The sequence below is a fragment of the Phyllosticta citriasiana genome (genome assembly GCF_038021145.1).
Source record: "Phyllosticta citriasiana strain CBS 120426 chromosome Unknown IWZ02scaffold_3, whole genome shotgun sequence".
NCBI lineage: Eukaryota > Fungi > Ascomycota > Dothideomycetes > Botryosphaeriales > Phyllostictaceae > Phyllosticta > Phyllosticta citriasiana.
Genome location: NW_027117280.1, coordinates 2,105,033 through 2,129,961, shown reverse-complemented (window position 1 = coordinate 2,129,961; position 24,929 = coordinate 2,105,033). Strand labels below are relative to the sequence as shown.

Genomic DNA, 24,929 nt, shown 5'->3' with positions numbered 1-24,929 from the left:
AAGGCCAGTTCCAGTCCGGGTCTGTATATCCAATAGCAACGAGACTGAGGGGTGGGATTCTGACGTGTTGGAGAAAGACTTGGCCTTCCATACAAGCTAAGAATCTGCCCATAGAGACGCTGTGCTTAACAGCGGGCCAAGTGCCAGGAGTCTTTTAACATTGGTTTGAAACTTCGAGCGACTTGATGCCCATTGAATGGAGGGGAGCTAGAAATATCAGGAGCCAGAATAAGCAAGAATGAACACTTCGAGATGGCACTCAAGAACGTTGAGCGTGCATACAAGGAGCATTCAGGCGCGTGGCAGAGATAAGTGTTTTGCTGAGCCGTCCTCGCTCATCTGTGGAAGGCCTCCAACAGCCAAAAGAAGGCCATCGCGATGATTGTAGATTGCCTTGAATTTGAAAAATCCATGCGTCTCATTCCTTTCTGCACCCACTGTGCTGCTATTGTTCCTCGACTTTTGCCGCCAAGCGTCGCGAAAAAAAAAAGGAGCATGGGAGATGTGCCGAGGCGCGGCGCCAAAATCATTCATCGCGTCTCCGTTGAGATGTTCGTTGAGAGAGGCAATACAAACAAGGGGCGACGCGAAGGAGGTTAGTTTGAGGTGCTGAAGGCAAAGACGCCATTGGTCAAGACTCCCGATGGCCCGAGCATTGATGCACGGGCCTTTTCGGGGCGGCAACTAACGGCAAAAAATTCCGGTCATAACTTTTTTTAGTTCCTGACCTTCATCACCAGTCTTCGAGACAACATTTGCCGCCATGGGTCCCCACCGCAAGAAGCAACGTCTTTCCGAGGACGGCAAGGCTATCTCTGCCGTCGCGACCGAAGATTCGCCTGAAGTAATCGCAAATGCGGCTCCAACGGACCAGAAACAAACGCAAGCCGAGGAACAGCTTGCCGACGACACCAACGCCGTAAAACACCGTCGCCAGCTCTTCGTTCGCGGACTCCCTGCCACCGTCACCTCAGAAAGCCTTACCGAGCACTTCTCTCAATCATACCCCATCAAACATGCCGTCGCGGTCCTCGACAAGACCACCAAGCAATGCAAAGGTTATGGTTTCGTCACCTTTGCTGACGCCGAAGACGCCCAGCGCGCGAGCGAAGAATTCAATGCATCGGAGCTTGAAGGCCGCAAAATTCGTGTCGAAGTTGCGGAACCGCGTCACCGCGACCCACAATCAGGGGCTGCTGCTCCCGCGAAGGAGGGCAAGAAGCACCAAGGACAGGACCCGCTGCAAAGCCAGAGCAAGCTCATTGTCCGCAACTTGCCATGGAGCATCAAGAAGGAGGGACAATTGACCAAGCTTTTTATGAGCTACGGCAAGATCAAGAATGCTTCCCTCCCCAAGAAACCCAATGGCATGCTCGCTGGATATGGCTTTGTGACTCTGCGCGGTCGAAAGAATGCCGAAAAGGCATTGGAGGGCATCAACGGCAAGGACATTGACGGCAGGACACTTGCTGTGGATTGGGCCGTGGACAAAGATACTTGGCAAAAGGTTCAGAAAGAGGCTCTCAACGAGGAGGCTGAGAATGGTGAAGCAGCTGGCACCTCGGAAGAGGAAGACGCATCGAGTAAAGAGGAAGAGGAGGATGACGTCTCGTCAGAAGTGGAAGAAGACGAGTATGAGGACCAGGACGAGGACCGAGATGAAGACAAGGACCTCGACGAGGACCTGGACGAGGACATTGAAGCGGCGGCCGACGAGGAAACTCCGCGGCCCAAACGCGACTACAACAAGACCACCCTCTTCGTTCGAAACTTGCCATTTTTATGTGTGGATGAAGATTTGGTAGAACTCTTTGAACAATTTGGACCCGTGCGCTACGCGAGAATCGTCATTGACCGAGAGACGGAGAAGCCCAAGGGCACTGGCTTCGTCTGCTTCTACAACGAGGAGGACGCCATCAACTGCCTCAAAAGTGCACCACGGAATCCTTTAGGACTGCCCCCCAAGGATAAGTCAGTACTGGTTGCCGCTCAATCGGTTCTCCAAAACGAAGATGCCGATCCCACCGGACAATACACAATGGACGGGCGTGTCTTGAACATTACGCAAGCCGTCGACCGATCGCAGGCTGAGAAGCTCACCGCGGATGGAGTCGAGCACCGCTACAAACGCGACAAGGACAAGCGTAGACTCTACCTCCTCTCCGAGGGAACGATTGCATCCAACTCTCCCATGTACAAGCTGTTGTCCCCGGCTGAGGTCAAGTTGCGTGAGGACAGTACCAAGCAACGAAAGAAGCTCATCGAGAGCAATCCTTCTCTGCATCTAAGTTTAACTCGTCTATCCGTCCGCAACATCCCCCGCACCATCACCTCTAAGGATCTCAAGCAGCTCGCCCGTCAAGCGATTGTTGGATTTTCCAAGGACATGAAGGAAGGCAAGCGCCAACCGCTGTCCAGAGAGGAGCTTGTCAGAGACGGTGAGGAGCAGAAGGAGGCCGAAAAGCTGAGGAAAAAGAGGGGCAAGGGTGTCGTCAAGCAAGCCAAAATTGTATTTGAGGACAAGCAGGGAAGCAAAGTCAACGAAAACTCTGGCGCTGGTCGCAGCAGAGGTTACGGTTTCATCGAATACTACACGCACCGCAATGCGCTCATGGGTCTCCGATGGCTTAACGGCCACGAAATCGATTACACGGCCATTGAGAGTAGCAAGGGCAAGAAGCTCGCTCCGGAAGATGTCAAGGAGAGGAAAAAGAGGCTCATTGTCGAGTTTGCCATTGAGAATGCGCAAGTTGTGCAACGAAGAAAAGAGCTGGAGGCAAAGATGTACGAGCGGAGCAAAAAGAAGGCCGAACAAAACGAGGATGAAGAGGAGGAAGAGGAGGCCCAAACAAAGAAGAAGGGCGGAATGGGGAAGAAGGGAGCTCCCAAAAAGGGCGGCAAAGACTCGCGCAAGCGCAAGAGGGAAGGTGATGACGAAAGTGCGTCCACAAAAAAGGCGAAGGATTCCGCACCGAAAGACGAGAAGCTTGCAAAACAGTCGCGCATCATTGCCAGGAAGAGGCAATTGCGTAGGGCTCGGAACAAGGGCAAGGCCTGAAATGGTTGAACATCTGGCGAATACGTTGAACAATGTACCTGCAAGCATCAAGATACCAATCGGATTTTTCTGCGCCAGCAACTGTCAGTGCGAATGCCACGATACACGAGTGATATATGCCAGGTAGTACCGCTCCAGAATCAGTGGAACAAAGTCGTCTTGGAAAGCTGTGAACTGAATGTAGGTGATGTTGTTAGTCTTGAAGAATCTTCTGAGGGATCAATCTGACACTGAACAGTCCCACGATCATCTCTTCAAGCAACGGGAAAGTTTCAAGGGAAAATTTCTTAAACGTCAACATGTCAACGGTGGAACCAGAATTGCTCGATGAACAGGAACCCTTGAAGGATTGATCGGGCGGCCCGGCCCACCCACCGGACCGGTGCGTCTGCACGGAGCTGTCTGCACGATATTCCCATTCTGTACAGAAGCATCTTTGCCCCTGTCCACCCAGGCGCTTCTGCCGCTAACTTGCAATACATGCAGCAAAAGTTTGCAGCACGCAAAGAGCAAACCACAGGTTTCAGATGCTGTGGCAGGTTGTCAAAAGCCGGCCTTACAACGTCCGTCTTCTCCCCTTGTTGCACACCATATGGACCACTGTTCAATATGTGATGCGTAGCATGCCCTGAGACCTCACGTCTGCCAGGACAGTGAAGAGAGCCAGGGCACGGCATATGGTCACCCAGGATACAGGTCGACACAAGAGCTCGGCCACTCCAAGCATCTTCATCCAAATAGTCACGGCAAGTCAGGAGCGTCTTCAAGAAAGATCCCAGTTTCTTTCCTTTTCGTGTCTCCACGGATGCTGCCAGTATCCGGCCGGCTTCATCGGTACTAATCAAGACAAGGAAGATGAACGCTTCTTCCCGCGCTGCTGCTGCTGCGCGCCGCGCCGCAACGCAGGCAGCCAGGTCTCCCATGGCAGGCCCAGCCCAAACTCGACCCCTGCCTCGATGGCCTGTCGATAGTCCTTCCTGCCTGATAGGATACCGCGCAGCACCAGGCTCGACATGATGTGAGCAATCGAAAGAAGGCGATCCCAAACCACGCAGCAGATGAGATCGGAGAGGAGCCGGGGTGTCCACCATTCGCGCGAGGAGGGAGGGAAAAATATAAAAAGGGGAGTAGAGCTTTTCAAACGCACAAGTCCTACCTTCACTCTTACCAGTACAAAGTTGTCGCCTTTGTGCTCGCTCCCTTACACCCACGTGCTTTTGCAACGGACCGACGGACGGCTTCCTTCTTCCTGACAGCTGACAAAGCCTCACGGAGCATTCTTGCCGAGGAGTTGAAAACTATACCTACATACGGTATGTTGATGAATGACAGCTAACACCCGCGCGGGATACAGACGCCAGACACCCGTCCACCATTGAAGCAGAGACTGACGCAACAAAACAGATACCAAAAGATTTAACATCCTCTGCATCCTCAAAATGTGCCAATACGAGGCCATCCACTTCAAGTGCGGCCACGTCTACAAGCGGCTCATCAAGTACTGCCACTTTGCACGCAACGACCCCAACCACCAATGCTTCGGCGCGTGGAGCATCAAGCGCGAGTGGCAGCAGCCGCACGAGAACTGCGGAGGCTGCGTCGACGCCGGCCTACCGCGCGATGCGTACCAGCGACGCATGTGAGCGGGAGCGGAATGCGGAGAAACGGGGGACAAAAAAAGGGCCCAACGACGTCAACGCCGTTGCCCATGTTTTAATGTGGAGTACTTAGGGCATATGGCTAAGGGCAGGGGTTCCGGCGGATGCCGCGCCAAATTTGGAGAGCGTTGTCACTGTCTTTTGTTGCGCTGTTTGTGGCTCCTTTGTCTTACGGGATAACAAAAGCATCTCATAGCAGCACTTTTTGGATCAAGGGGCGTTTGGAGTTGCCATTTTTCATCTTGGTTGGGTACTTCTACAACTTGAATTCTATTCGTTTGGATCTGATGATGGTGGTCAGCGGGATTTTCGAAATATTAGACGTCCCCATGTGTTGACACCAACGTAGCTTGAGTAAATGGTCAGTTACGGTCGTGACACGGGAATACTCTGGACTCGAGTACAGGATGGACGTACCTCTTGAACATGAAAGCCTTGCGGCACTTTCATATTCATCCAAACATTCGACTACAGCTCAGGCTTGCCTTTTTGCCACTGCGCCAAAAAATACAACAGGACGAGGGAGATGATGCAAAAAGCGGCATCGGTGAATAACTGAGAACGCATGTTTGAAACTTGCCTAGATGACAAAGCCGGGGGGCTTCAAGTCGACGCTGGTAAGCCGTCTCACGCACGCAAAACCTTGGCCCGGTGACGTGGGCAGGACACAGTTGATTGAAAAAACTATGGCGACTACTCACAGATTGGCACGCTGCACCTTGCCAACGACATTGTAGCGCTTGCTGAAAAAAGTAAACCACTCATCAAGGACGGTCTTCTCCTTGTCCGGCAGGTCTTCCCACTCGGGCACGCAGTCCTCGGGCTTCAGAGACGACTGCGCTAGCGCGCGGTTGGGCTCCTTGCCCGCAAAGACTGCGGCTGGCTGTCAGATGGCAAACAACGAGGAAAAGCAGTCAGGCTCCTTACCCTTGTACTGGCCTTTGGGACCGTAGGCCTCGTTCTTGGTGACATCAAAGACGGTGCCCTTGATGGAGTCAGTTGTACGCTGGTTGAAGGGGTGGACAGGTTGCGTACCTTGATTGCCACCAGCGTCGGGAAGCCTTCATTCGTGCCTGCAACTTGCATCAGAGCCGCCGTGATCGTCGTGCTCCACGCATAGGCCTTACCGTTACACTTAGCCAGGTACTCGGGGGTGATGGGATCGTCTTTGGGCGGGTCGAGCTGAACAGGATTCTTTGGCTCGAAGCGCTTGGGCTCTTCGGCGTGGTTGGCGTCTCTCATTCCGTTGTCGGCCATGTTGAATAATGTCGTGTTGTGCAGTGGTGTAGTTTGCTTTTGTGGGTTGAGGAAGTTGACTCGAGGACGGGGTGCCAGCTGGAGATGGTGTCCCGAAGTGGGGTTGGCCGGCCATGACTTTGGGCTGTCGTGATTGGTTGCGGGGCGACTACTGCCAGCAATGCGAGCCGAGGGCAGCACAGCCTTCCCTGTCAACTTCAACCTCATCTTCAATGCATCCAGTCTCGACTTCCCGTGCGTCTATCCTGGAAACTATCTCGCTTGCAGTAAGCAACCAGAGCCGCGTATCTCGTCTGTCTGAAGCTTTTGTCCTCGCCGCCGCAAATGTCCCTCACGTCAACCGCCGCGAATTCTTTTCTCAGCTCCCCACAGGCGTCTGCACCATCAAGGTCAACAGCGAATCGGCCACTTGTGCCGCAGCAAGAGTAGTGGGCTCTCCCACATTGTCGTACACAGGAGCAACCTCGACTAGAAGAAGCGCGTCAGTGACACCGTTTGTCTGTGCACGTTGGAACGCTGCAGCCGACTTACCAACATCTGCACCAATGACCTGCAGCCCGGTCAGGCCGTCAAGGATGCTCAACAGTTCCCGGGTGCTCCATCCACCGGGCTCTGCCGTCCCCGTTGCTTGGACCAATTAGACCGCTGATCCTTTCTGTCGAGGCTAACTCACCTGGAGCAAAAGCTGGATCCAAAACATCAATGTCGACAGAAATGTAGACTTTGCTTCCAGCAACTCTGGATTTCAGCCGTTCGATTAGACCATCAATGCCGATGCGGTCGATTTCTCGCGCCTTGACCATTTCAAACCCACAGCGAGCGTCGTTGCCCAAGTCCTTGTGGCGATTCAACACTGGAGCTCGGATCCCCGCATGGATTGACGTATTCCGGATGAGCCCTTCTTCGTGTGCAATGTGGAGGAAAGTTCCGTGGTTTACTCCTCTGGAGACTTCTTAGCGTCGTTGCATCGAGGGAACTTTTGACGTACGCGTAATGGGAGATGCCGCCGCCTGTACGCCGTTAGCCTCCAGGCATTCAACCTTTTGGAAATTCTTACCAAGAACTTCTGGATCCCACGTGTCTGCCAATTGTCAGCCTGCTCGATACCTTCAGGACCAAACATACCAATGTGGCTGTCGAAATGAATCACGCTGACCGAGCCCCATTTCTCAAAAGTGGACCTCAGAGCAGACAATGTCGTGGTATGATCGCCGCCAAGAGTGAGTATCCTGGGAGTCGTGTAACTGCTGGCATTCGTCTTGCGAGCCGCAATGACCTACATGTGTCACACGTCAGGCTAGCAAACCGATTGGACTGCATTCCAAGCATGGCACGACATCGGCAAGGCGCGTCTATAACCGCAGGCTACGCCAGATCGACGCCTACGGAAGTTTCCTTCGTACCCACACGTGCCGTGGCAAAGTATTGGGACTTGAGGCCACTCACCTTGTGCGTCCGGTCCAGCTGTCTCAGTGCAACGGTATTGTCCTGTTGAGGCAGTCAAACACGACGATTGGTTGATGGCGATGCAACCAGACTTGCCAGAAAAGTCAACGGAACGTCGCCGCAATCGACAATCTTTGCCCAATTGTTGTAGGTGCTCTCTCCTGTATACGCCACGATTTCATCAGCAGAAAGGACTTGTGGATTTTTTTACGGAGATGCCGTGGAAATGCAGGTCCGACTATTCTCAGCATGTGACTCAAAGACCATGCAGGACTCCTGAACTGTGTAATGTAGCAGTACACGTCAGGCGCCGCCTTGCCTCTGTCGAGGCTTGCACGCGGAGTTCGTCTCGGGCACGTTGACAGGTACGTACCGGTGTAAATGTTGTATCCCGCTCCCAGCCTTCTCGACCCAAGGCGTATTCCTGTAGGCCCAAATCGTGCGCCTGGTCTGGCCGTTACGCCCTGTATTCGTCAGCGGAACTGCCAGACGATTGCGTTTGATATTAAAATAGCGAAAAGACGAAGAAAGAGGAAGACAACTCCAGGGAACTGATTCTACGTCCCCAGACTCGGTTTTAATCAAACGCCGTTGGCATGAGCCTTGCTTCGATCCACCAAAAGCGTTCCCCTTGAGTTTGAATGCTGTAGCGCACTGCAGTGCCAGTAACTTGGATGCTCCCGAGCTGCACCTCGCCATTTTCAATGGATTTTGAAAGCCCCCATCCTTGCTTTTCGAACACGAAAAGCACGACCACTCAATCATCTCACGATCGAAGTCAACGCACTCCTTCAGCGCCCCTCGCCCGCCGCCACAAAAACCACCATAAACAACAAACAGAAACAACTTCAAGTCGAAACCGCCAAAACAAACAACATCAAAAAGCACAAAACTCACCGTATCAAAGGGAGCCCCCAACACGGCAATGTCAAACCTCTCCTCATCCTTCGCCTCCCCCTTCTCCTTCCCCGCATCCGCCCCAGCCAAACAATGCACATGCGGCAGATTCGCAAACGTCGTCAGGCCAGCCCATGGCGCGTCGGAAATGCCATCGCCCAAAACATTGCCACCGTTCGCGCTGAGCAGCGGGTTTTGCAGTTGTTGCTGTTGGTAGCCGAGCGGAAGCGGTGAGAGGGGTGGGAAGGAGATGTCGCGTGCTGATGATGCGGCGGCGAAGAGGAGAGGGAGGAGGATGAGGGAGATTAAAGGTGGCATGGTGGGTGTAGAAAAGGATGGACAAGGTAGGGAGGTTGGAGATGGGATGGATTGGGAGTGGACTGGATTGGATTGGAAGGGCTTTGTTATATGTGCAGGATCTACAGAATGATGATGTGAATGCGAGCGGCGGACGTCTTGACAAGTAGCGTTATGTCAAAGCTAGATCAGTGATGTTGCGGATGAGAGTCTGGGTGTGAAGGTTGATGGTCCCCCGCTTGCTGTTGCTTGCCTTTTCTGTATCTTGTGCAGCTAAACTCAAAGAGGCAGGTCGATCCTGCAGTGGCTTCGACGTTCCAAGGCTCGGAGGCACACGCAAGTATGGGTTGCTGTCCATTATAGATAAATACCCGCGTGCTTGAATGCTCCTTATTACTGTCCTTCAAAGATATGTAGATAGTCTGTTCACGTGTATGAGTGCTCCCAGTCCACGCTCTACCGCGCAGCGTTGTGTGTGCCATGAATTTTGTCACCAAGCCTCCTTTGAAAATCCCAACGGAAAATGCAATATTCAAAAGCGAAGTTGGAGCGCATGCGTGTGGAAAAATCTTTGGTATTGAATTCAGTCTTCAGTCTCCAGCTCATTGTTCCTCAAATTCCCACCCTGCGGATATAAGTTTCCTCCAATCAATTCTTGTCCGTCAACAACTCCTTAGCCAGCTTGTCTTGTTGGCCTGAACTTCCACTCCTCTCGTGAGGCTTGATTTCCTCTGCAGGTGGACTCTTGCTTCCTTCTCCATTCGCTTCCGTCTCTGCTGCCGCCTTCTTCAGCCTCTCGCTATCCTGCGACTTCAAATCCTTCGTCTTGGACTCCTGCTCGTCATCGCTATCGCCCAGGCTGAAGGGATCGTGGTCATCGGCTTCTGGATTGGGCGCTACCGAGGTCAAGGGCTGCCATTTCTTCGTTTTGGATACGGGTGACGGTTGGCGGTAGATGGCGTCAACTTCATCAACGGGACCGGACTGAGGGGGCTTGGGCGTGGGCTTAAAGAGGTCAGGATTGGCGGTTGGTCGGTTGGTGCGGGTTTGAGGTCCTAAATTGTTAGCATATATGGAGGAAAGTATAGTCATTTGCATACCCTCATTGTCCCTCAGCTCAAGCGCGGAAAAGTCGTCGCCCAGCACGCGCGGGTCCGCATCATATCTCTCGCGGTCCGCGCTCCGTCTGCCTTCCGCACTCTTGCGAATACCATGAAGCTGGTCAGATTGTGAAGGTCCAAAGTTCTGTCGCCTGAATTGGTTCGAGGATCCAGCCACAGGCTCCTCCTCTTCATCTCCGTCCAACTTCTTCTTGAAATCGCTGATCCACTTGTTGACCTTCGTCTGCGTCTCGAGAAAGCCCTTTTTAATATTCTCCTGGATTACGGGGAGGTCATCTGCGAGATCTTAGCGGGAACCTGAGCGGTTGCTCTACACACTGGGAGTAAATTTGGTCGTTCTTACCGTCAAAGAAGCTGTGTTCACGATCGTCGTACATCTCGTTGGGCTTCAAATTTGTCTCCCTGCGCTGGCCAATCGGCGGATCACCCCTTCCACGAGAACCGTATCCTGCATGTGCGCCAGTGTTTTGGTAGTGCTCTGCAAGCTGGCGCGCATAAAGTTCGTCGGCCTCCAACTGGGTGCGACCCGAGCCAGGACGAGGAGGTTGCGGAGGGGGAACATCATCGGCCTTGAAGTTGGGGTCCGACATGCCTACTGAATTAGCGACTTCTATGTCATGTCAAGGGAAACATACTCAACAGCGCGTTGAATGCCGGCTCGACCTTTCCTCCGCTAGCCACCAAAACAGCCTTGATCACCTTTGGATCAGTATCCGGAAAAGCTTCAATCAACGTCGCTTCGGCTTGCGCCATGGGGCTCATGGGTCGCGGGGGCTTGGGAGGGGGCGCAGGGTCGTCCTCGTCGGGAACGTCTTGGAAGCTGACTTTTTTAGGAGGGGGAGACTTTGTTTCCCTCTCCTGGGTCGCAGAGTCTGGAACATCATCGTCAAAGTCCATTTCGCGTGCGGTCGTGGGCGACTCTGGCTTTGGATTCTGTCGCAGATCAGCGTTGGGCTCTTGCACAATTTTGAATGTGGCATGCGCGCAACTTACAGCCTTGTCGGCGGCGGGCTTCTCGGACATGGTGGCGATGGAATCGGCAAATGGGCATGAAGTGTAAGAGAAGCCGACCAAGGGTAAAGGAGTTGGGAGTTGAAGAATCAGGACCGAGCTGTAGATGTTGCCTGGACTCCGGCGCCGCGACGCAATGACGTTGGGCTTGGCTATCGGGCTTGGCGCGCTAGCCAGTCCCGGCCCGCCCTGTCCGCTCCGCCATCAACTCACGTACCACATTTTTCTCCTGACACCGCGTCGCCATGGATCCGGATGATTCCTTTGTCCCCTCGCTGTACAAGCCTACCTCGCTTTTACCCATTGCCAGACATCGCGAAAGTCTGCTCTACCTCGTGGAGACTTTCCCCGTAACCATTGTCGTCGGCCATACGGGCAGCGGCAAGACAACGCAGATCCCTCAATATCTGGACCAAGCAGGATGGACTCGTCAGGGCAAGTCGATCGCCGTCACGCAGGTGGGTCAGTTGGCCTCATTTGTCTCGACTTATACTGCCCTAACTTTGTTTAGCCTCGGAGGGTGGCCGCTACAACAGTGGCCGCTAGAGTTGCCGATGAAATGAGGTGCAGTCTGGGCCAGGAAGTCGGCTACTCAATCAGATTTGAAGATGTCACTTCTGAGGTTACCAAGATCAAGTTCCTCACGGATGGTCTACTCCTGAGGGAAGCATTGGTTGACCCTTTGCTTTCTCGATACTCTGTCATCATGGTTGACGAAGCTCATGAACGATCCCTCAGCTCTGACGTTCTGCTCGGGTTGCTCAAAAAGATTCGCAAGAAGAGATCAGACTTGCGCATCATCGTCAGTAGTGCAACGCTCCAAGCTGAAGATTTTCTTAAATTCTTTGCCGGAGACGAAGACCAGACTGGCAAAATCATCAGCCTGGAAGGACGGATGTATCCCGTAGACATACACTATCTGGAGCAGCCCGCCGAAGACTACGTCGAGCGAGCTGTCAAGACTGTGTTTGACATTCACACTCAAGAGCCAGAGGGAGATATTTTGATCTTCTTCACTGGACGAGAAGAAATCGAAACCGCCATTGAAATGATTGCGGATCGCGCCGCATCTCTAAACCCAAATGCACCAAAGCTTCAACCGCTTCCTCTTTACGCCGGCCTGTCAACGGACCAACAAATGTATGTCTTCGAACCTGCAGCAGAGAATACGCGCAAGGTCATTGTAGCGACCAACATTGCCGAAGCATCCGTGACCATCGAGGGCATCGTCTACGTCATTGACTGCGGTTTTGTGAAGCTGAGGGCCTACAATCCAACTGCCGGCATCGAGGCTTTGATGGCGACGCCGGTTTCCAAAGCATCAGCAACCCAGCGTGCTGGTCGTGCAGGCCGGACGAAGCCAGGAAAATGCTATCGCCTCTACACTGAACAAGTCTACGAATCGTTGCCAGACGCCACGGTCCCCGAGATTCAACGATCAAACTTGGCGCCGACAATACTTCAGCTCAAGGCGCTCGGAATCGACAACATTGCGCGGTTCGACTACCTGACTCCTCCTCCCGCCGAGCTCATAATCCGCGCGTTAGAGCTTCTCTATTCTCTTGGCGCTCTTGACGATTTTGCCAAGCTGACAAAGCCACTGGGGACGCGCATGGCCGAGCTGGCTGTCGAACCAATGATGGCAAAAGTCTTGCTCACCGCGTCATCTTTTGGATGTCTGAGCGAAATCTTATCAATTGCTGCCATGACGAGTCTGCAGGGCAATGTGTGGTTCTACCACGAAGGCCAGAAAAAGGCGCAAGAGACTGCACGTCGCAAGTTTGCCGTGGAAGAAGGAGATCACTTGACTCTTCTCAACGCCTATCAGGCATTTGTCACCAAAGGAAAGAAGGAGGCCAAATGGTGCAGAGACAATTACCTCAACTACAAGTCGATGACTCGGGCTGTCAGCGTTCGGAATCAGCTGCGGAGATATCTCGAAAGATTCGGCATCGACGTTGCTGAAAGTTTGAGCAGCGATGGCGTTTTGCGGGCTGGTGGACCCGACAAGGCGGAGCAGATTCGGAAATGTCTCACCACAGGATTCTTTGCGCATGCTGCGAGAATGCAACCAGACGGCACCTTCAAGACGGTTGGAGGAATGACGTTGCATGCGCATCCAACGTCTTTGATGTTTGTGAGTGTGTCACACTCCTCATTCGACCTCGCTGACATTTGCAGAATCGCAAGGTTGATTGGGTCATTTTCCACGAAATCATGGAGACGGGCAGCAAGACTTTTATCCGGGACATTTCGAAAATTGAAAAGGGTTGGCTTTTGGAGTATGCTCCAAAATTCTACAACACAAATAGATAGCCGTCATGACGGAACCAAACGCCCAACACCAACCGCCATTATCTACTTCATAGCCTCAACAAAGACTTCCCGCATCCCCTTCAAGAAGCTTGATAGCTCCCTGTTCTCGTTCAATCTCTCCAACACCCTCTCCACCTCTTCCGACTCCACCTTGGGCCGCAAATGGGTGATGCGATACTCCCTACTGCCCATGTCCAACTCAAACCAGGCCTCCTTCTCCCAATCCATCTCATCAATGTGTGTATAGACAAACTTGAGTCGATCATCCATGCCGGCACCCTCAATTCGCATGCACAAGTAATTCTCCCAAAAATCGAGCTCCGGGACATTGAAGCGAGCCTGGCTATCCAAATAGCGGGCATGTTTGTTTTGGGCCTCGCGCTTGGCGGCGATATGTTTCTGAACGTCGGCAATCTGAGACTTGAGCAAGTCGCGGCGCGACGTCTGCTCCTCGCGGCGCGCATTCAAGTTGGCAATGGCGTTGTTCATCTCGGCCGTCTCTTGCGATTCTTTGGCCAGCGTCTGTTGGTGGGTCGATGACTTGAGCGTCAGGATTTCAATGTCGCGCTTTTTCTGCCTCTCGTCCTCTGTCTTGCGTTAGCTTTGGCCGCCTACTCTCGTGCAATTGTTTACCTTGCAGTTCGGCGAGGCTCAGGCGAAACTGGTTGCGCTCCTCCATCACCCTCTTGCGACCCTTTTCGATAAAGTCGTCGAAGCGTGCGGTAAAGTTGTTCATGCGCTGACGCAGGTCGTCGAAGCCAAAGTTGATGCTGGGCAAGGAATCGGCCATCGAAAGCGCATCGGCGGAAAATGGTGCGCGCATGGCGCTGGTGGACAAGGACGGCTCGAAAGTTGCGGCAGCCATGTTGGTGGTAGATTGTGGTGATGTGGATGTGCGGAGGTTTGTTGTTTTGGAGGGGTGGGTTGACGACGATTGTTTACTTTGCACCCTGATGCGGGTTAGCGTCGGCGGTAAAGCGGTAGCTCCGCTTCAGGCCCTCCCGTCCAGCAAAAAGTTGTCGAGCTCTGAACGTCTCCACTGACGCGCCGCCCGCATTTCCTCTCCTACGTCGAACAGCTCCATGCTACTGGATCGCCGAAAGCCGCTCTAGCCGTCACACGACTACTACGCCATATTCTTCGCCCGGAAATGATTGCGCCCAGATGCAACAAGCCGTACGACGTACTCGAGCCAGATGACTGATCGCTCGGTCCACGACCTTCACTATGGTCACTTTGGTTTTCCCAGGTACAATGTAGACAATCACTCGTGGGACTTTGCACGGCAATCGGGCCAGAGAAAAGAATTGCGACCTCTGGGCGAGCCTGAAATCTCAATCGAGGCCTCCGGCGCAAAGCATGTCGAGCGCAACACCAAAAACGCCGACATTTATCGCAAGAGACAATTCTCCGGCTTGTATCCAGAGCTCCTGGTTGAAAAGGATGTTTTGGCACGCGATCTACAAGTCTCCCAGGCCATCGACATGGTTGTCTCCAAGTACGACCCTCTGCGTGGAGATTTGCTAGCTTTTGGAAGAGCTCGAGACGTCCATCGCAAAGGTTCAAGAGCGGCTCTCGCCTTTGCAGCGGTGCCTGGTGGAAAAGCGGGTGAAGCTCTTCGCTTGATACGAGCTATTCCTACACGACATGGTTGGGGAAACGACAAGAACCTGTGGGTGAGGACACCAGAGCTGGACCATGGAGAGAGTGGCTGGTGGTGCGGGAATGGTGCACCCATAATGCAAGTGGTTGCTGCTGTGCCTACGTCTGAGGACCGCGGAACGTATTTGGCTGCTCGAACAGCTCGATCGGTTCACCTTTTCCGCCCACTCTTCCACCGCATACCCGTCTCGGCGTCGAAAGGGCCAAACTCTCGTTCGACGTTTCCCGCCTCAAGGTTGGAAGCCAATCCACTCGTTTCGCTTATACTTGAGCCCAACGAACCTGCAATATCCGACTTCGCATTCAATCCATGGTACCAGAGACAATTTGCCACTCTAAACCAAGAAGGCTCGTGGTCTATTTGGGATCTTGAGGGTAGAAAGGGAAGAAGACATCGGTACAAAACTATCGTTGCATATTCCGGCCGTCTTGAAAGCGCGGAAGACGCCTTTGAACTAGACGAGGACTTGGGCGGGCGATACGATTGCTGGGGCCGCATCACCTGGGTAAAGGATGTCAGCACTGTGGCTGTTTGCAACAGGCGGAACATTGTCGTCTCAGACCTTCGAGGACACTTTGCTCGACTCAGTACTTCGAGTCTCCGGCTTGGAAGAGCTACGTGGATTCTCGATTTACGCCTTGATCCTCTTGATGCCAAGCGAATGCTCGTCTTGACGTCTAGCCATGTCTTGGTCATTCAAGTACCCAGCCTAGAAAATACGGATCCGGAAAAGAGCGTTGATGCTATTGTTCTGCTTTCTTGGCGACATTTCCGCGACATTGAAGATACCACCCTTCAAATCACCCCCGTCGTTCAAGAGCAAGGTACGTTGCCTATCATTCAGAGAAAATCATTCACTGAATTTTTCAGATTGCATTCTACTGCTTCGCTCTCAGCAACATAGTCTCGTGACGTCTTTCAGCTACAAGCGACAAGAAGACGCAAATTCGGAATTGGTTGCTTGCTCAGATCCAATCGAGCTTGATATAGGGCCGAAAGAGAAGAACCATTCGCGAATTGCGTCCGTTATAGGAGTACATGCTCAACCACTCGAATATACCGAGTTTTCGGGTCGAGAAATCGCTGGTCCTGGTCAAGAGTACCGCGAGCACGGTGTCCAATTCTTCGGGCTCTGGTTTCTCTCCGCAAAAATGGAAATCCACAAGCAATTCGCTTTCGTCTGGGACTCCGAGTACGATCTTTCGGAATCGCCATGGAAAACCGCCCCTCAAGCTGAGAGTTTTTCATGGTATGGCAAGGGCAGTGCACAACTGAGCTCGCGCATCATCAGGGACGATTTTGTCGTCCCTGATGAATATGTCAGCGAAGATGAGGATGTGACGCCACCATGGTTGAATGGAAAGAGATACCGGCGCCATCGAGTGCAGTATCACCCAAAAAATGGTGTGGATCCTTGGACTGTAAACAACACTCGGGTCTGCCAAAATCTAAACGAATCGATCAAGATGGAGACCGAAGACGCCACTGCGGCTGCTGCAAGCTTGAGAGAAGTTTTGAAAGGAGAAGATGATGCCGACACGCATCACAACGACACTCTCATGCAGCTTGCTGGCTTTGAGATTGGCGTCGATGATGTTGATAAGGGATCGCTGGCGTTTGCGGAGCTGCTCCAGTCGTTTTCTTTGGACAATGTTGCCGACAATGCATTGTCAATCAATGTTCTCAAAAATGCTCAAACCCAGTTGGGCGAAGAGCTCGGCTCTCCCCTTCCATCCATTTCGGCAACGTACGACAAGATAATTCAAACTTGGTTGTCTGGACTACCTCAGGACACGCCTGGACGAGTGCGCTTGACGAATGAACGACTGGCGAGGCAGATTGCTGCACAGTTGTGCTTTTCGGCTACCACCATACGCATCAAGCAACCGGCACCCCAGCCCGACGAAGCGGAAGTAGCGGACAGTCAAAGACTTGATTACGAGTCGCCGCTGAAGACGCGGAGTCAGAGTTTCGGCGTAGGATCGGATGAATTCTTTCCGTCTAGCCTTCCTGGATCCCAACCAGATTCGTCGCAGTCTTACTTCCATGGAACTCTTCCGACTCCCGAGACTACTCCATCGCTCGTGTCGGGAACGACCTTTTCCTCAGGAGTTTCCTCGGTCAATGATGGAGCAGTTTCACGGCTGAGACAGTACACGACATTCAGCAAGCATCAGCCGTCGTTGAACCGTCAAATGACGCGCTTGCTGTCGCACTGGGCACCGGGAACCAACCCTGAGTTGTACGATTACAATGCAACCAAGAGAGCCAATGAGCGCGCGGCTGCCATGGACGACGAAGGACTCACCCAAAAACAACGTGAGCGTCTGCATAGGAAAGCGATGCGACACCTCAAGAGACAGCGACGAGAAACAGCAGCCCATTTAGCCCAGACAGCTTCCCAAACTCCTCTGGTGGTTCACCACCAACTTCAAAGCTCACCTGGTCCTGCAAACGCTCCTCGGCCAAATTTCCCCAGCCAGCTTGGTAGTAGCCAGGTCACTCCTTCACAATTTCCAAGGACTCAAGTCGAACGGGGCACGCATGGGGGGCGTCCAAAGAGGAAGAAGAGAAGGATTGAGGGTTTTTGATTTAGTACGAGATACCCTTTGTTTGAGTATGCATAGCGTCATCGGAGTTCAGGAATTTGTGTAGCATCCGCACAGTGAGTGAAGAAAGAAACGAGACATTTACAGCTGCGCACAACAGCTCGCTAAGCGTATTTGTGTTGACAGACGACTTCTCCTTAGGCATGGCTTTGGCAGTAGATATTTGCTCTCTTGACGCAGCTGTAATGGCGGACGACTGCTCCCCAGAGCATGTCTTTTTTCTTTCTATACCCATATAGTAACGATTGTGATAAGATAAGATTAATGTCACGTGCTCCTTGGGACCCTCGGGGATGACGTTCCAAGATATGCCCAGGCCGAGGTCCGGGGTACTTGAACCCTCTCGAACCGCGTCACCACCGGTGCTTCGAGCATCTTCTCCATCATCTTTCCCCACAAACCCTCCAGTGCTCGGCCCTACTTTAGGCCCGTCTGCCGTCCCTCATATCCATCCAGTCCTATTCGAAATATTACGACAAATGGCTGGCGCAACAGCTCCCAAGTCGCGTGTGCTTCCCATCATCCCACTTGCGGCGCCATCCGTCCTCTTCCCCGGCACCTCTCTGACTCTACCAATCGTCAACCGCGCCGACATTGCCTCTCTTCTTGCGCACATTTACAGTCGCGCGACCAACACCAAATCCGATGCGCCGGTCACGATTGGCTGCGTCCCGCTGACGTCGCCGCTGCTAAGTCGCGATGGCAAGAAGTTGATTGATTCGAAGAAGCGTGGAAATAAGGACCTGTCGGCACGCGATCAGAAGGAACCCGTCCACGCGACAAAGGATGACTTGTACGCGTATGGCGTGTTGGCCAAGGTTTCGGGTGTGCAGGGTAGAGGACAAGGCGATCTGAGCCTGGTGGTGGAAGGCATTAGCAGGTTCAAAATCAAGGAAGTGATACAAGAACGGCCGTACTTTGAGGGAGAGGTATACTACACGGAAGATGATGGTGTGTTCCCCACTTCCTTCTGCGAAAGCGTGGTTCTGATTGTTGCTAGTTGATACCGCGGATCCCGCCCTGATCAAGCTCTTTGCTGAGCTGAAGCAGCTCTCGCGCGAGTACCTTGCTTTAGTCCGACTTTCTTCGATCCTTCCCGGCATGAATATGAACATGACGCCCATCCTGGCACGACGATTGGAGCTTTCTATTGCGCGGAAAGGAATCGAAGAGGCGGGAGTCCTGGCTGACACCATGGCCGCGACTGCTTCGGAATGCTCCCGCGAAGATCGACTCCTCGTGTTGTCCACACTCTCTATCAAGGCGAGGGTACAGCGAGTAATTGAAATTGTGCAGCGCGAGATTCAAAATATTCAGGGAAATAGCCGCATGATTACGCTCGCGACAAACAAGTCAAATGGTATCGACCCGGAGAAGATGGGAATTTTGAACAGGGGACGCATTCGCATGCCGAATTCGATGAATGGATCAAACGGTTTTCCCGGATTCCCTGGATTCCCAGGCGGAGGCAACGGCAACCAGGAGGAGGCAAGTGAGCTCGAAGAGCTGAAAAAACGTCTCGAGGACGCAAAACTTTCGCCCGAAGCAGACAAGGTTGCAAAGCGTGAGCTTGCCAGACTTAACAAGATGAACCCTGCGCAGACGGAGTACCAGGTCTGCAGAAATTACCTCGAAAACTTGGCCGAAATTCCGTGGACAAAGGTTACTCAAGATCAGCTCGACGCTCAGACTGTGGCGAGGGCGAGAAAGCAACTCGACGATGATCATCACGGGTTGGAAAAGATAAAAAAGAGGCTTTTGGAATACTTGGCTGTCCTCAAACTCAAGCAGTCTGTGAATGCTGGTTTGGAGGCCCAAATCAAGGAACTCTCGGACAAGGATCAGGACGAGGAAAAGCCAAAAGAGACGGAAGTTGAAGCGAGCGAAGAAAAGTCTGAAAAGCAAGTCGCAGAAGTCGACCCTGTAGAAAAAGAGCGTCGTCGAGAACAAGAGACGCGCCTGCTCGAAAAGAAGCGGATGGTCGACAAGTCTCCCATTCTGCTGCTCATCGGACCTCCTGGGACCGGAAAGACTAGTCTTGCCAAATCTGTGGCCACTGCTCTAGGGCGCAAATTCCATCGTATTTCCCTCGGTGGTGTTCGTGATGAGGCCGAGATTCGCGGACACAGAAGAACTTACGTCGCTGCAATGCCGGGTCTCATTGTCCAAGGTCTCAAAAAAGTTGGCGTTGCAAACCCCGTTTTCCTTCTCGACGAAATCGACAAGGTTGGACACGCAAATCACAACGGTGATCCATCTGCTGCAATGCTCGAAGTTCTTGACCCGGAGCAGAACCACACCTTTACCGACCACTACATCAACATTCCCATCGATTTGAGTAAAGTACTTTTCATCGCAACCGCAAATTCCCTCGATACGATTCCTCCACCCCTGCTTGACAGAATGGAGACGATCCAACTGTCGGGCTACACGACGCTGGAGAAGCGTCACATTGCCACCCAGCATCTACTCCCCAAACAAGTCATGACCAATGGCCTTCAACCCGATCAGGTCCTCGTCCCAGAAGATGTCATTGACAAAATCATTACGGCTTACACTCGCGAATCTGGCGTGCGCAACCTGGAACGGGAAATCGGCAGCGTATGTCGCTACAAAGCTGTTGAGTATGCCGAAGCCAGCGACACTAGAAATCTACAAGCCTATCATCCTGAGGTCCGCCTTGAAGACCTCGAGGCCATCCTCGGCATTGAAACGTTTAGTGAGGAGCTTGCAGAGCAGACGTCGCGTCCCGGCGTCGTCACTGGGCTTGTTGCGTACAGCACAGGCGGTCAAGGCAGCATTCTCTTCATCGAGGTTGCAGACATGCCGGGCACAGGACGCGTGCAGTTGACTGGAAAACTTGGTGACGTGCTCAAGGAGTCAGTCGAGGTGGCCTTGACTTGGGTCAAAGCACACGCATATGATCTTGGTCTCACGGCCGATCCGACTGAGGACATCATGAAGGCACGCAGCATTCATGTCCACTGCCCGGCTGGCGCAATACCCAAAGACGGACCTTCTGCTGGACTGGCTCATACTATTGCCCTCATCTCGCTTTTCGCCGGGAAGGCAGTGCCGCCCCGCCTTGCCATGACCGGAGAAGTCAGCCTGCGCGGAAGGGTGTTGCCCGTGGGCGGCATCAAGGAGAAGTTGATTGGAGCGTTGAGAGCCGGCGTCGAGGTCGTACTCCTTCCCGAAGGTAACAGGAAAGATGCAAAGGACTTGCCGGAGGAAGTTAAGCAAGGCCTGAAGATTGAGCACGTCAGTCACATTTGGGAGGCCATGAGGCACGTCTGGCCGGATGCGAGGTGGCCAGGTGAGAAGGGCTGGGTCGGTCTAGAAAGCAGATTGTGAGATTTTGGTTTTGTCTCGTCTCGTTTGGTAAGCGGTTGCGGCGTTCTTTTGGAGAATCCATCAAATTTGTGAATAGCGTATAGCATTAACGAATTGACTGCCAAATTGCTTTTCTACCTTGACTATATCCGTCCATACTCACTCGGTGGAAAGAAACAACGCGGCTCCCCTCCAACCATCCTTTGCAAAATCCCATCCCTCAAACATGCAATACCACAACACCGCATCCTCAACAGCAAAGCAAACAATCCAATCAGAGCGCCCATGGCCTTCGGAACCTTATGCCACCACAGTGGGTGAAATAAGAAATGACACTCAGTTGGTATCGATTACATCTCGCCAAGAATAGTTGTGGAAATAGATAACTGCTCCTTAGGCATAGCTGTAATGTCAGATGACTGCTCCCTAGAGGCGGCTACGATGGCGGACGACTGCTCCCTAGATGCGGCTATGATGGCGGACAACTACTCCCCACATGTAGGCACAGCTAGGACGGCGGACGACTGCTTTCTAGAGGATGTCTCATTTCTTTCTATGCCCACTGTGCCACGGCCCCGGCCCAGCACAGCCTATCCCAGCAGCGTAATGACATCACAGCTCAAGATAACTGAAGATAACAAACTCCCTCGTAGCACCTCGATCTCGTAGCACCTCGATCACTGGCGGACTTCTTGCGTGCCCTGACTTATGTCCCACCGGATTTCAGCGTTAGTAAGTTTTCATAATATAACTTTTGGTTAGGCAGCCTACTTAGAGGTCGAATTCTTACTTTTTTACCCTGGTATCTAATATTAATTTCATTTACATATAAAATGCTAAGCCTAAGTAACTAGAGTAGTAAGGGAATCTTAGAGACCTTATTAGCTAAAGCTACATTAAAGGGGAAGAGTAAATATAATGTCCTAGTATGTAAACACAATTTCCTAGTGCGTAAACACAATTCCCTCTCTATCTTGCATTCTTTCATTTGAAAATTACTGACGCTGAAAACCGGCGGGAGAGTAGAACAGCCGTTGCCAATATCGCACATCACATGCCATTACTTCAAAGACAGACAGCTGCGGCGCCCTATCTTATCGCGTTTGGCCTCAGACAGAGAGTTGAGTTAAGGCTGCATGCGCTAGCCGTGTGTGGTCGGGTTGGTTGGCTGACTGGCCAATCAGGGGTCGCGGATTGCCGTAGGATGAGGTTGATAAGACGACGTCGATAGCACATCTACGAGAGAAAGTCGACTTGGACGGCAGACGCTGGCTTTAATTTTGGAAATTTGGAAAGAGAGAATTGCAGCAGCTTCTCAAGCTATTCTCGATCTGCACATTTGGCTTTTGATGCAAGAAAATGTGCAGACCTGCGTCTATCATTGCTTATCTCTCAGCATGGCAGAGTAAACCAACAGCGACACAGGGCATCCCCTTCGGCTTCTGCTCAGCGGAGGCTAACTCATTTGGGCAAGTTTTCCCCGTTATTGAATGCCGCTGCGCTCGCGGGAGAACCCAGACGCTGCGTGGGCGCAGACGGGGGCGCCCACGCGAGGAACCGTCTGTGTCCGCGAGCCTCTTTTACAGCTGGAGCCCATCAGGTGTGCCAGCAGTGAAGAAAGAGAAAGAAAGACTGGCATAACGACATGAGTGAGGGACGACAAGTCCAAAGATGCGCCTTATCTGCGTTTCAGAATACAAAACTCAAAACACAGCACATGGCCCGAAACAACCTTTGGCACTTATCAACGGGGCCGGCGGGCAAGAAGCGAACATGCTCGTCTCTCTCTGCCAAAAAAAATACTTTGTACTTACGCAGCCACCATTCCATTGCATCCCACGTTCAAGCACGTTCCCCTGGATCCTTCCCTACTCCCCACGCGCCCAGTTCTTGGCCTCCGCCGCCCATCGCGATGTCCACGCTCTTTTCGGCCCTCATCCCCGATTTCCAGCCCCAATCTCTCTCATCTCATGCAGTGCTGAAACGGCGATGGAAACGTTTGCGCTGCTTATCGGGCGAGTGGTGATGGGTGGAGGCGTCTGATAATCTCAACCAGTAGCGACCTAGGCTTGGTGACAAAAGTCGTAGCACACATAACACTGCGCGGTAGAGCGCAGACTGGGAGCATTCGTACACGCGAATGGGTCATCTATGTGTCTATGGCGGACAGTAACAAGGAGCATTTAAACATGCGGACATATTATCTCTATCTCTATCTCTATAACAGACAGTAACAAGAAGCATTGAAGGCACAGTCCGTGGGAACCCACGCTTGTTTGTGCCACATCATTTGGCACCGGGCCTTGAACACCCTGCTGGACTGTCCGCTGCACTGGAACGGCGGGAGTACTGATAGTGCCCCGCGCCTACTTGCCTACCCAGGGTACGTTGCCGTGCGGAAGGATTTTCGGCTCGTCTTGACTCTCCCTTTGTAAGCTTGGCTGGGCCCGGCCCAGGCGAAGCGCGTGTTGTCTTGTCTGGGCGGACGTACCGCGGCGGCAGAGATAAAGGTAATAGAAGGGCCCACTCAAGTGTATGACCCATCGGTGCCAGGGAAAGTTATAACACACGCGCGAGCTCTTCCTCACCTCTCTGCGGCTGTTTGCTTTTTCCGCCTTTTTCCTCCTACCCCGTAGCTTGGACCCCTACCTGGCGCTAGCAATACCGTGAGCCGTTTGTGCTGCTCGCTGCTCGAGGTTGCCAACCATGGCGGACGCCGAAATGTTCCCTTCCGTAAGTGACATCTCGTGTACTCAACACTGAGAGACTGACAATCGCAGCCGGAGTTCAACTCCTCGAAGCCCAAAGGCGGCGACCCAACCATGATCAACGTCAACTCCATCTACACGGGCATCGAATTCCACTACATCTGGTTGATGTGCTGCAGCGTTTTCGTCTTCCTCATCATCCCCGGCATCGGCCTGCTATATGGCGGTCTGGCGCGTAGAAAATCTTCGCTCGCACTGCTCTTCCAGTCTTTTATGGTCATGGCCGTCACCACCTTCCAATGGATGTTTTGGGGCTATTCGCTCGCCTATAGCCGTACTGCTGGCCCCTTCATTGGCGACCTCGCCAACTTTGGCCTTATCGATGTTCAGGTTGCTCCGTCGCCGGGCTCCGCGTTCATCCCGGAGATTGTGTTTTGCTTGTACCAGTTGCTGTTTTGCGCTTGTACAGTCCAGATCGTCATTGGCGGTTCTTTCGAGCGTGGCCGCATCGTGCCGTCATTGGTCTTTGCCTTCCTCTGGGCTACCATCGTTTACTGCCCCATTGCCTGCTGGACCTGGAATCCCAATGGCTGGCTGTACAACTTGCCTTCGCTCGACTTTGCCGGTGGTGGACCTGTGCACATTGCCTCTGGATGGTCGGCGCTAGCGTATGCGCTTATTCTTGGAAAGAGAAAGCACCGCGGCGAAAAGAGCCACGCCAAGCCTCACAACACCACTCTGGTTTTCCTTGGCAAGTTGCCAAATCTCACACTGGTTTTCACTGCTGACTCGATTAGGAACGGTCCTCATTTGGTTCGGCTGGTTCGGCTTTAACGGTGGCTCGGCGCTTAACGGCACCGTTCGCTCCATGTTTGTCTGCTTCAACACCAACACGGCTGCTTGCTTCGGTGTCCTTGGTTGGGTCATTGTCGACTACATCAAACACAAGGGCAAGTTCTCCGTCGTCGGAGCCTGCTCAGGCGCCATTGCCGGTCTCGTTGGAATTACCCCCGCCGCCGGTTTCGTCTCGCTCTGGATCGCCGCCGTCATTGGCTTCCTCACTGGTGTGGCCTGCTCTCTCGTGCAGGACGTTGAAAAGTGGATGCACATAGACGAGGGTATGGATGTCTTCAGGCTTCACGGAATTGGTGGCATGATTGGATCGTTCCTCACTGGCATCTTTGGACAGACTTGGGTTGCCTCGCTCGACGGCCTGGGAACTTCGGGTGCTGGTGCCATGGATGGCGAGGGCGTGCAAGTTGGAAGGCAGCTTGCCGAAATTTGTGCCATTTCCGCCTATGCCTTTGCAGTCTCTTGCATTCTGCTCTTCGGTCTCAAGTACATTCCGGGCATGCACCTGCGAGTGAGTGAGGAGGCGGAGATCATTGGTCTTGACGTTGACCAATTTTTGGACGAACAAATCGGCGACAGGACCCTTTTCGAGCAGACGCATGTGACGACTTGGATGTCTCCAGTCATCAACAACAGTCAGTCTGGTGCCAGTAGCCACCGGAGTGACAAGGAAGATGTTGCGGCGAAGAGTGCTTGATTTGAT

The 24,929-nt window shown here is 52.9% G+C and overlaps 9 protein-coding genes across 9 annotated transcripts; 5 read left to right on the top strand and 4 right to left on the bottom strand.

Annotated features, from left to right (window-relative positions):
• Window positions 1-734: 734 nt before the first annotated feature.
• Window positions 735-3,193, top strand: IWZ02DRAFT_445324 (uncharacterized protein). The gene has a single exon (XM_066767157.1). The coding sequence runs from the start codon at window positions 764-766 to the stop codon at window positions 3,056-3,058; it is 2,295 nt and encodes a 764-aa protein (XP_066625587.1). The 5' UTR covers window positions 735-763; the 3' UTR covers window positions 3,059-3,193.
• A 1,304-nt stretch (window positions 3,194-4,497) lies between these two features.
• On the top strand, window positions 4,498-4,701 carry IWZ02DRAFT_371987 (uncharacterized protein; the record flags this gene model as incomplete). Its single annotated transcript, XM_066764601.1, has 1 exon — window positions 4,498-4,701. One exon carries the CDS (start codon window positions 4,498-4,500, stop codon window positions 4,699-4,701), a length of 204 nt encoding a protein of 67 aa, XP_066625586.1.
• A 712-nt stretch (window positions 4,702-5,413) lies between these two features.
• On the bottom strand, window positions 5,414-5,958 carry IWZ02DRAFT_372682 (putative progesterone binding protein; the record flags this gene model as incomplete). The annotated part of the gene is made up of 3 exons (XM_066764650.1): window positions 5,414-5,589; window positions 5,644-5,701; window positions 5,752-5,958. 3 exons carry the CDS (start codon window positions 5,956-5,958, stop codon window positions 5,414-5,416), a joined length of 441 nt encoding a protein of 146 aa, XP_066625585.1.
• Window positions 5,959-6,209: 251 nt separating this feature from the next.
• On the bottom strand, window positions 6,210-8,717 carry IWZ02DRAFT_191702 (arginase family-domain-containing protein). The gene is made up of 10 exons (XM_066762444.1): window positions 8,317-8,717; window positions 7,793-7,883; window positions 7,516-7,580; window positions 7,420-7,461; window positions 7,099-7,249; window positions 7,031-7,054; window positions 6,962-6,983; window positions 6,647-6,915; window positions 6,505-6,600; window positions 6,210-6,441 (listed from the first exon to the last, which is right to left on the bottom strand). Exons 1-10 carry the CDS (start codon window positions 8,632-8,634, stop codon window positions 6,332-6,334), a joined length of 1,188 nt encoding a protein of 395 aa, XP_066625584.1. The 5' UTR covers window positions 8,635-8,717; the 3' UTR covers window positions 6,210-6,331.
• Window positions 8,718-9,261: 544 nt separating this feature from the next.
• Window positions 9,262-10,757, bottom strand: IWZ02DRAFT_372373 (uncharacterized protein; the record flags this gene model as incomplete). The annotated part of the gene is made up of 5 exons (XM_066764626.1): window positions 9,262-9,668; window positions 9,714-10,010; window positions 10,078-10,326; window positions 10,370-10,658; window positions 10,728-10,757. The coding sequence occupies 5 exons, from the start codon at window positions 10,755-10,757 to the stop codon at window positions 9,262-9,264; spliced, it is 1,272 nt and encodes a 423-aa protein (XP_066625583.1).
• Window positions 10,758-13,011: 2,254 nt separating this feature from the next.
• Window positions 13,012-14,188, bottom strand: IWZ02DRAFT_191660 (chromosome segregation protein Spc25-domain-containing protein). Its single transcript, XM_066762443.1, has 2 exons — window positions 13,695-14,188; window positions 13,012-13,648 (listed from the first exon to the last, which is right to left on the bottom strand). Exons 1-2 carry the CDS (start codon window positions 13,924-13,926, stop codon window positions 13,104-13,106), a joined length of 777 nt encoding a protein of 258 aa, XP_066625582.1. The 5' UTR covers window positions 13,927-14,188; the 3' UTR covers window positions 13,012-13,103.
• Window positions 14,189-14,545: 357 nt separating this feature from the next.
• Window positions 14,546-17,315, top strand: IWZ02DRAFT_431080 (RNA polymerase I-specific transcription initiation factor RRN6-like protein; the record flags this gene model as incomplete). Its single annotated transcript, XM_066766130.1, has 2 exons — window positions 14,546-15,548; window positions 15,595-17,315. The coding sequence occupies 2 exons, from the start codon at window positions 14,546-14,548 to the stop codon at window positions 17,313-17,315; spliced, it is 2,724 nt and encodes a 907-aa protein (XP_066625581.1).
• A 497-nt stretch (window positions 17,316-17,812) lies between these two features.
• Window positions 17,813-20,687, top strand: IWZ02DRAFT_468266 (ATP-dependent protease La; the record flags this gene model as incomplete). Its single annotated transcript, XM_066768616.1, has 2 exons — window positions 17,813-18,284; window positions 18,334-20,687. 2 exons carry the CDS (start codon window positions 17,813-17,815, stop codon window positions 20,685-20,687), a joined length of 2,826 nt encoding a protein of 941 aa, XP_066625580.1.
• Window positions 20,688-23,372: 2,685 nt separating this feature from the next.
• IWZ02DRAFT_468265 (ammonium transporter AmtB-like domain-containing protein) lies at window positions 23,373-24,923 on the top strand (the record flags this gene model as incomplete). Its single annotated transcript, XM_066768615.1, has 3 exons — window positions 23,373-23,399; window positions 23,447-24,125; window positions 24,172-24,923. The coding sequence occupies 3 exons, from the start codon at window positions 23,373-23,375 to the stop codon at window positions 24,921-24,923; spliced, it is 1,458 nt and encodes a 485-aa protein (XP_066625579.1).
• Window positions 24,924-24,929: the final 6 nt, after the last annotated feature.

What these genes read in the sequence shown, in the direction of transcription:
- IWZ02DRAFT_445324 (XM_066767157.1), top strand. Translation starts at nt 764, where the DNA reads ATGGGTCCCCACCGCAAGAAGCAACGTCTTTCCGAGGACGGCAAGGCT.
- IWZ02DRAFT_191702 (XM_066762444.1), bottom strand. Translation starts at nt 8,634, where the DNA reads ATGCCACCTTTAATCTCCCTCATCCTCCTCCCTCTCCTCTTCGCCGCC. An exon ending in AGCTGGACCGGACGCACAAG is followed by an intron (nt 7,250 to 7,419) that starts GTGAGTGGCCTC and finishes TGACACATGTAG; the next exon opens with GTCATTGCGGCTCGCAAGAC. An exon ending in GTGGGATCCAGAAGTTCTTG is followed by an intron (nt 6,984 to 7,030) that starts GTAAGAATTTCC and finishes AACGGCGTACAG; the next exon opens with GCGGCGGCATCTCCCATTAC.
- IWZ02DRAFT_191660 (XM_066762443.1), bottom strand. Translation starts at nt 13,926, where the DNA reads ATGGCTGCCGCAACTTTCGAGCCGTCCTTGTCCACCAGCGCCATGCGC. An exon ending in GAGCCTCGCCGAACTGCAAG is followed by an intron (nt 13,649 to 13,694) that starts GTAAACAATTGC and finishes AACGCAAGACAG; the next exon opens with AGGACGAGAGGCAGAAAAAG.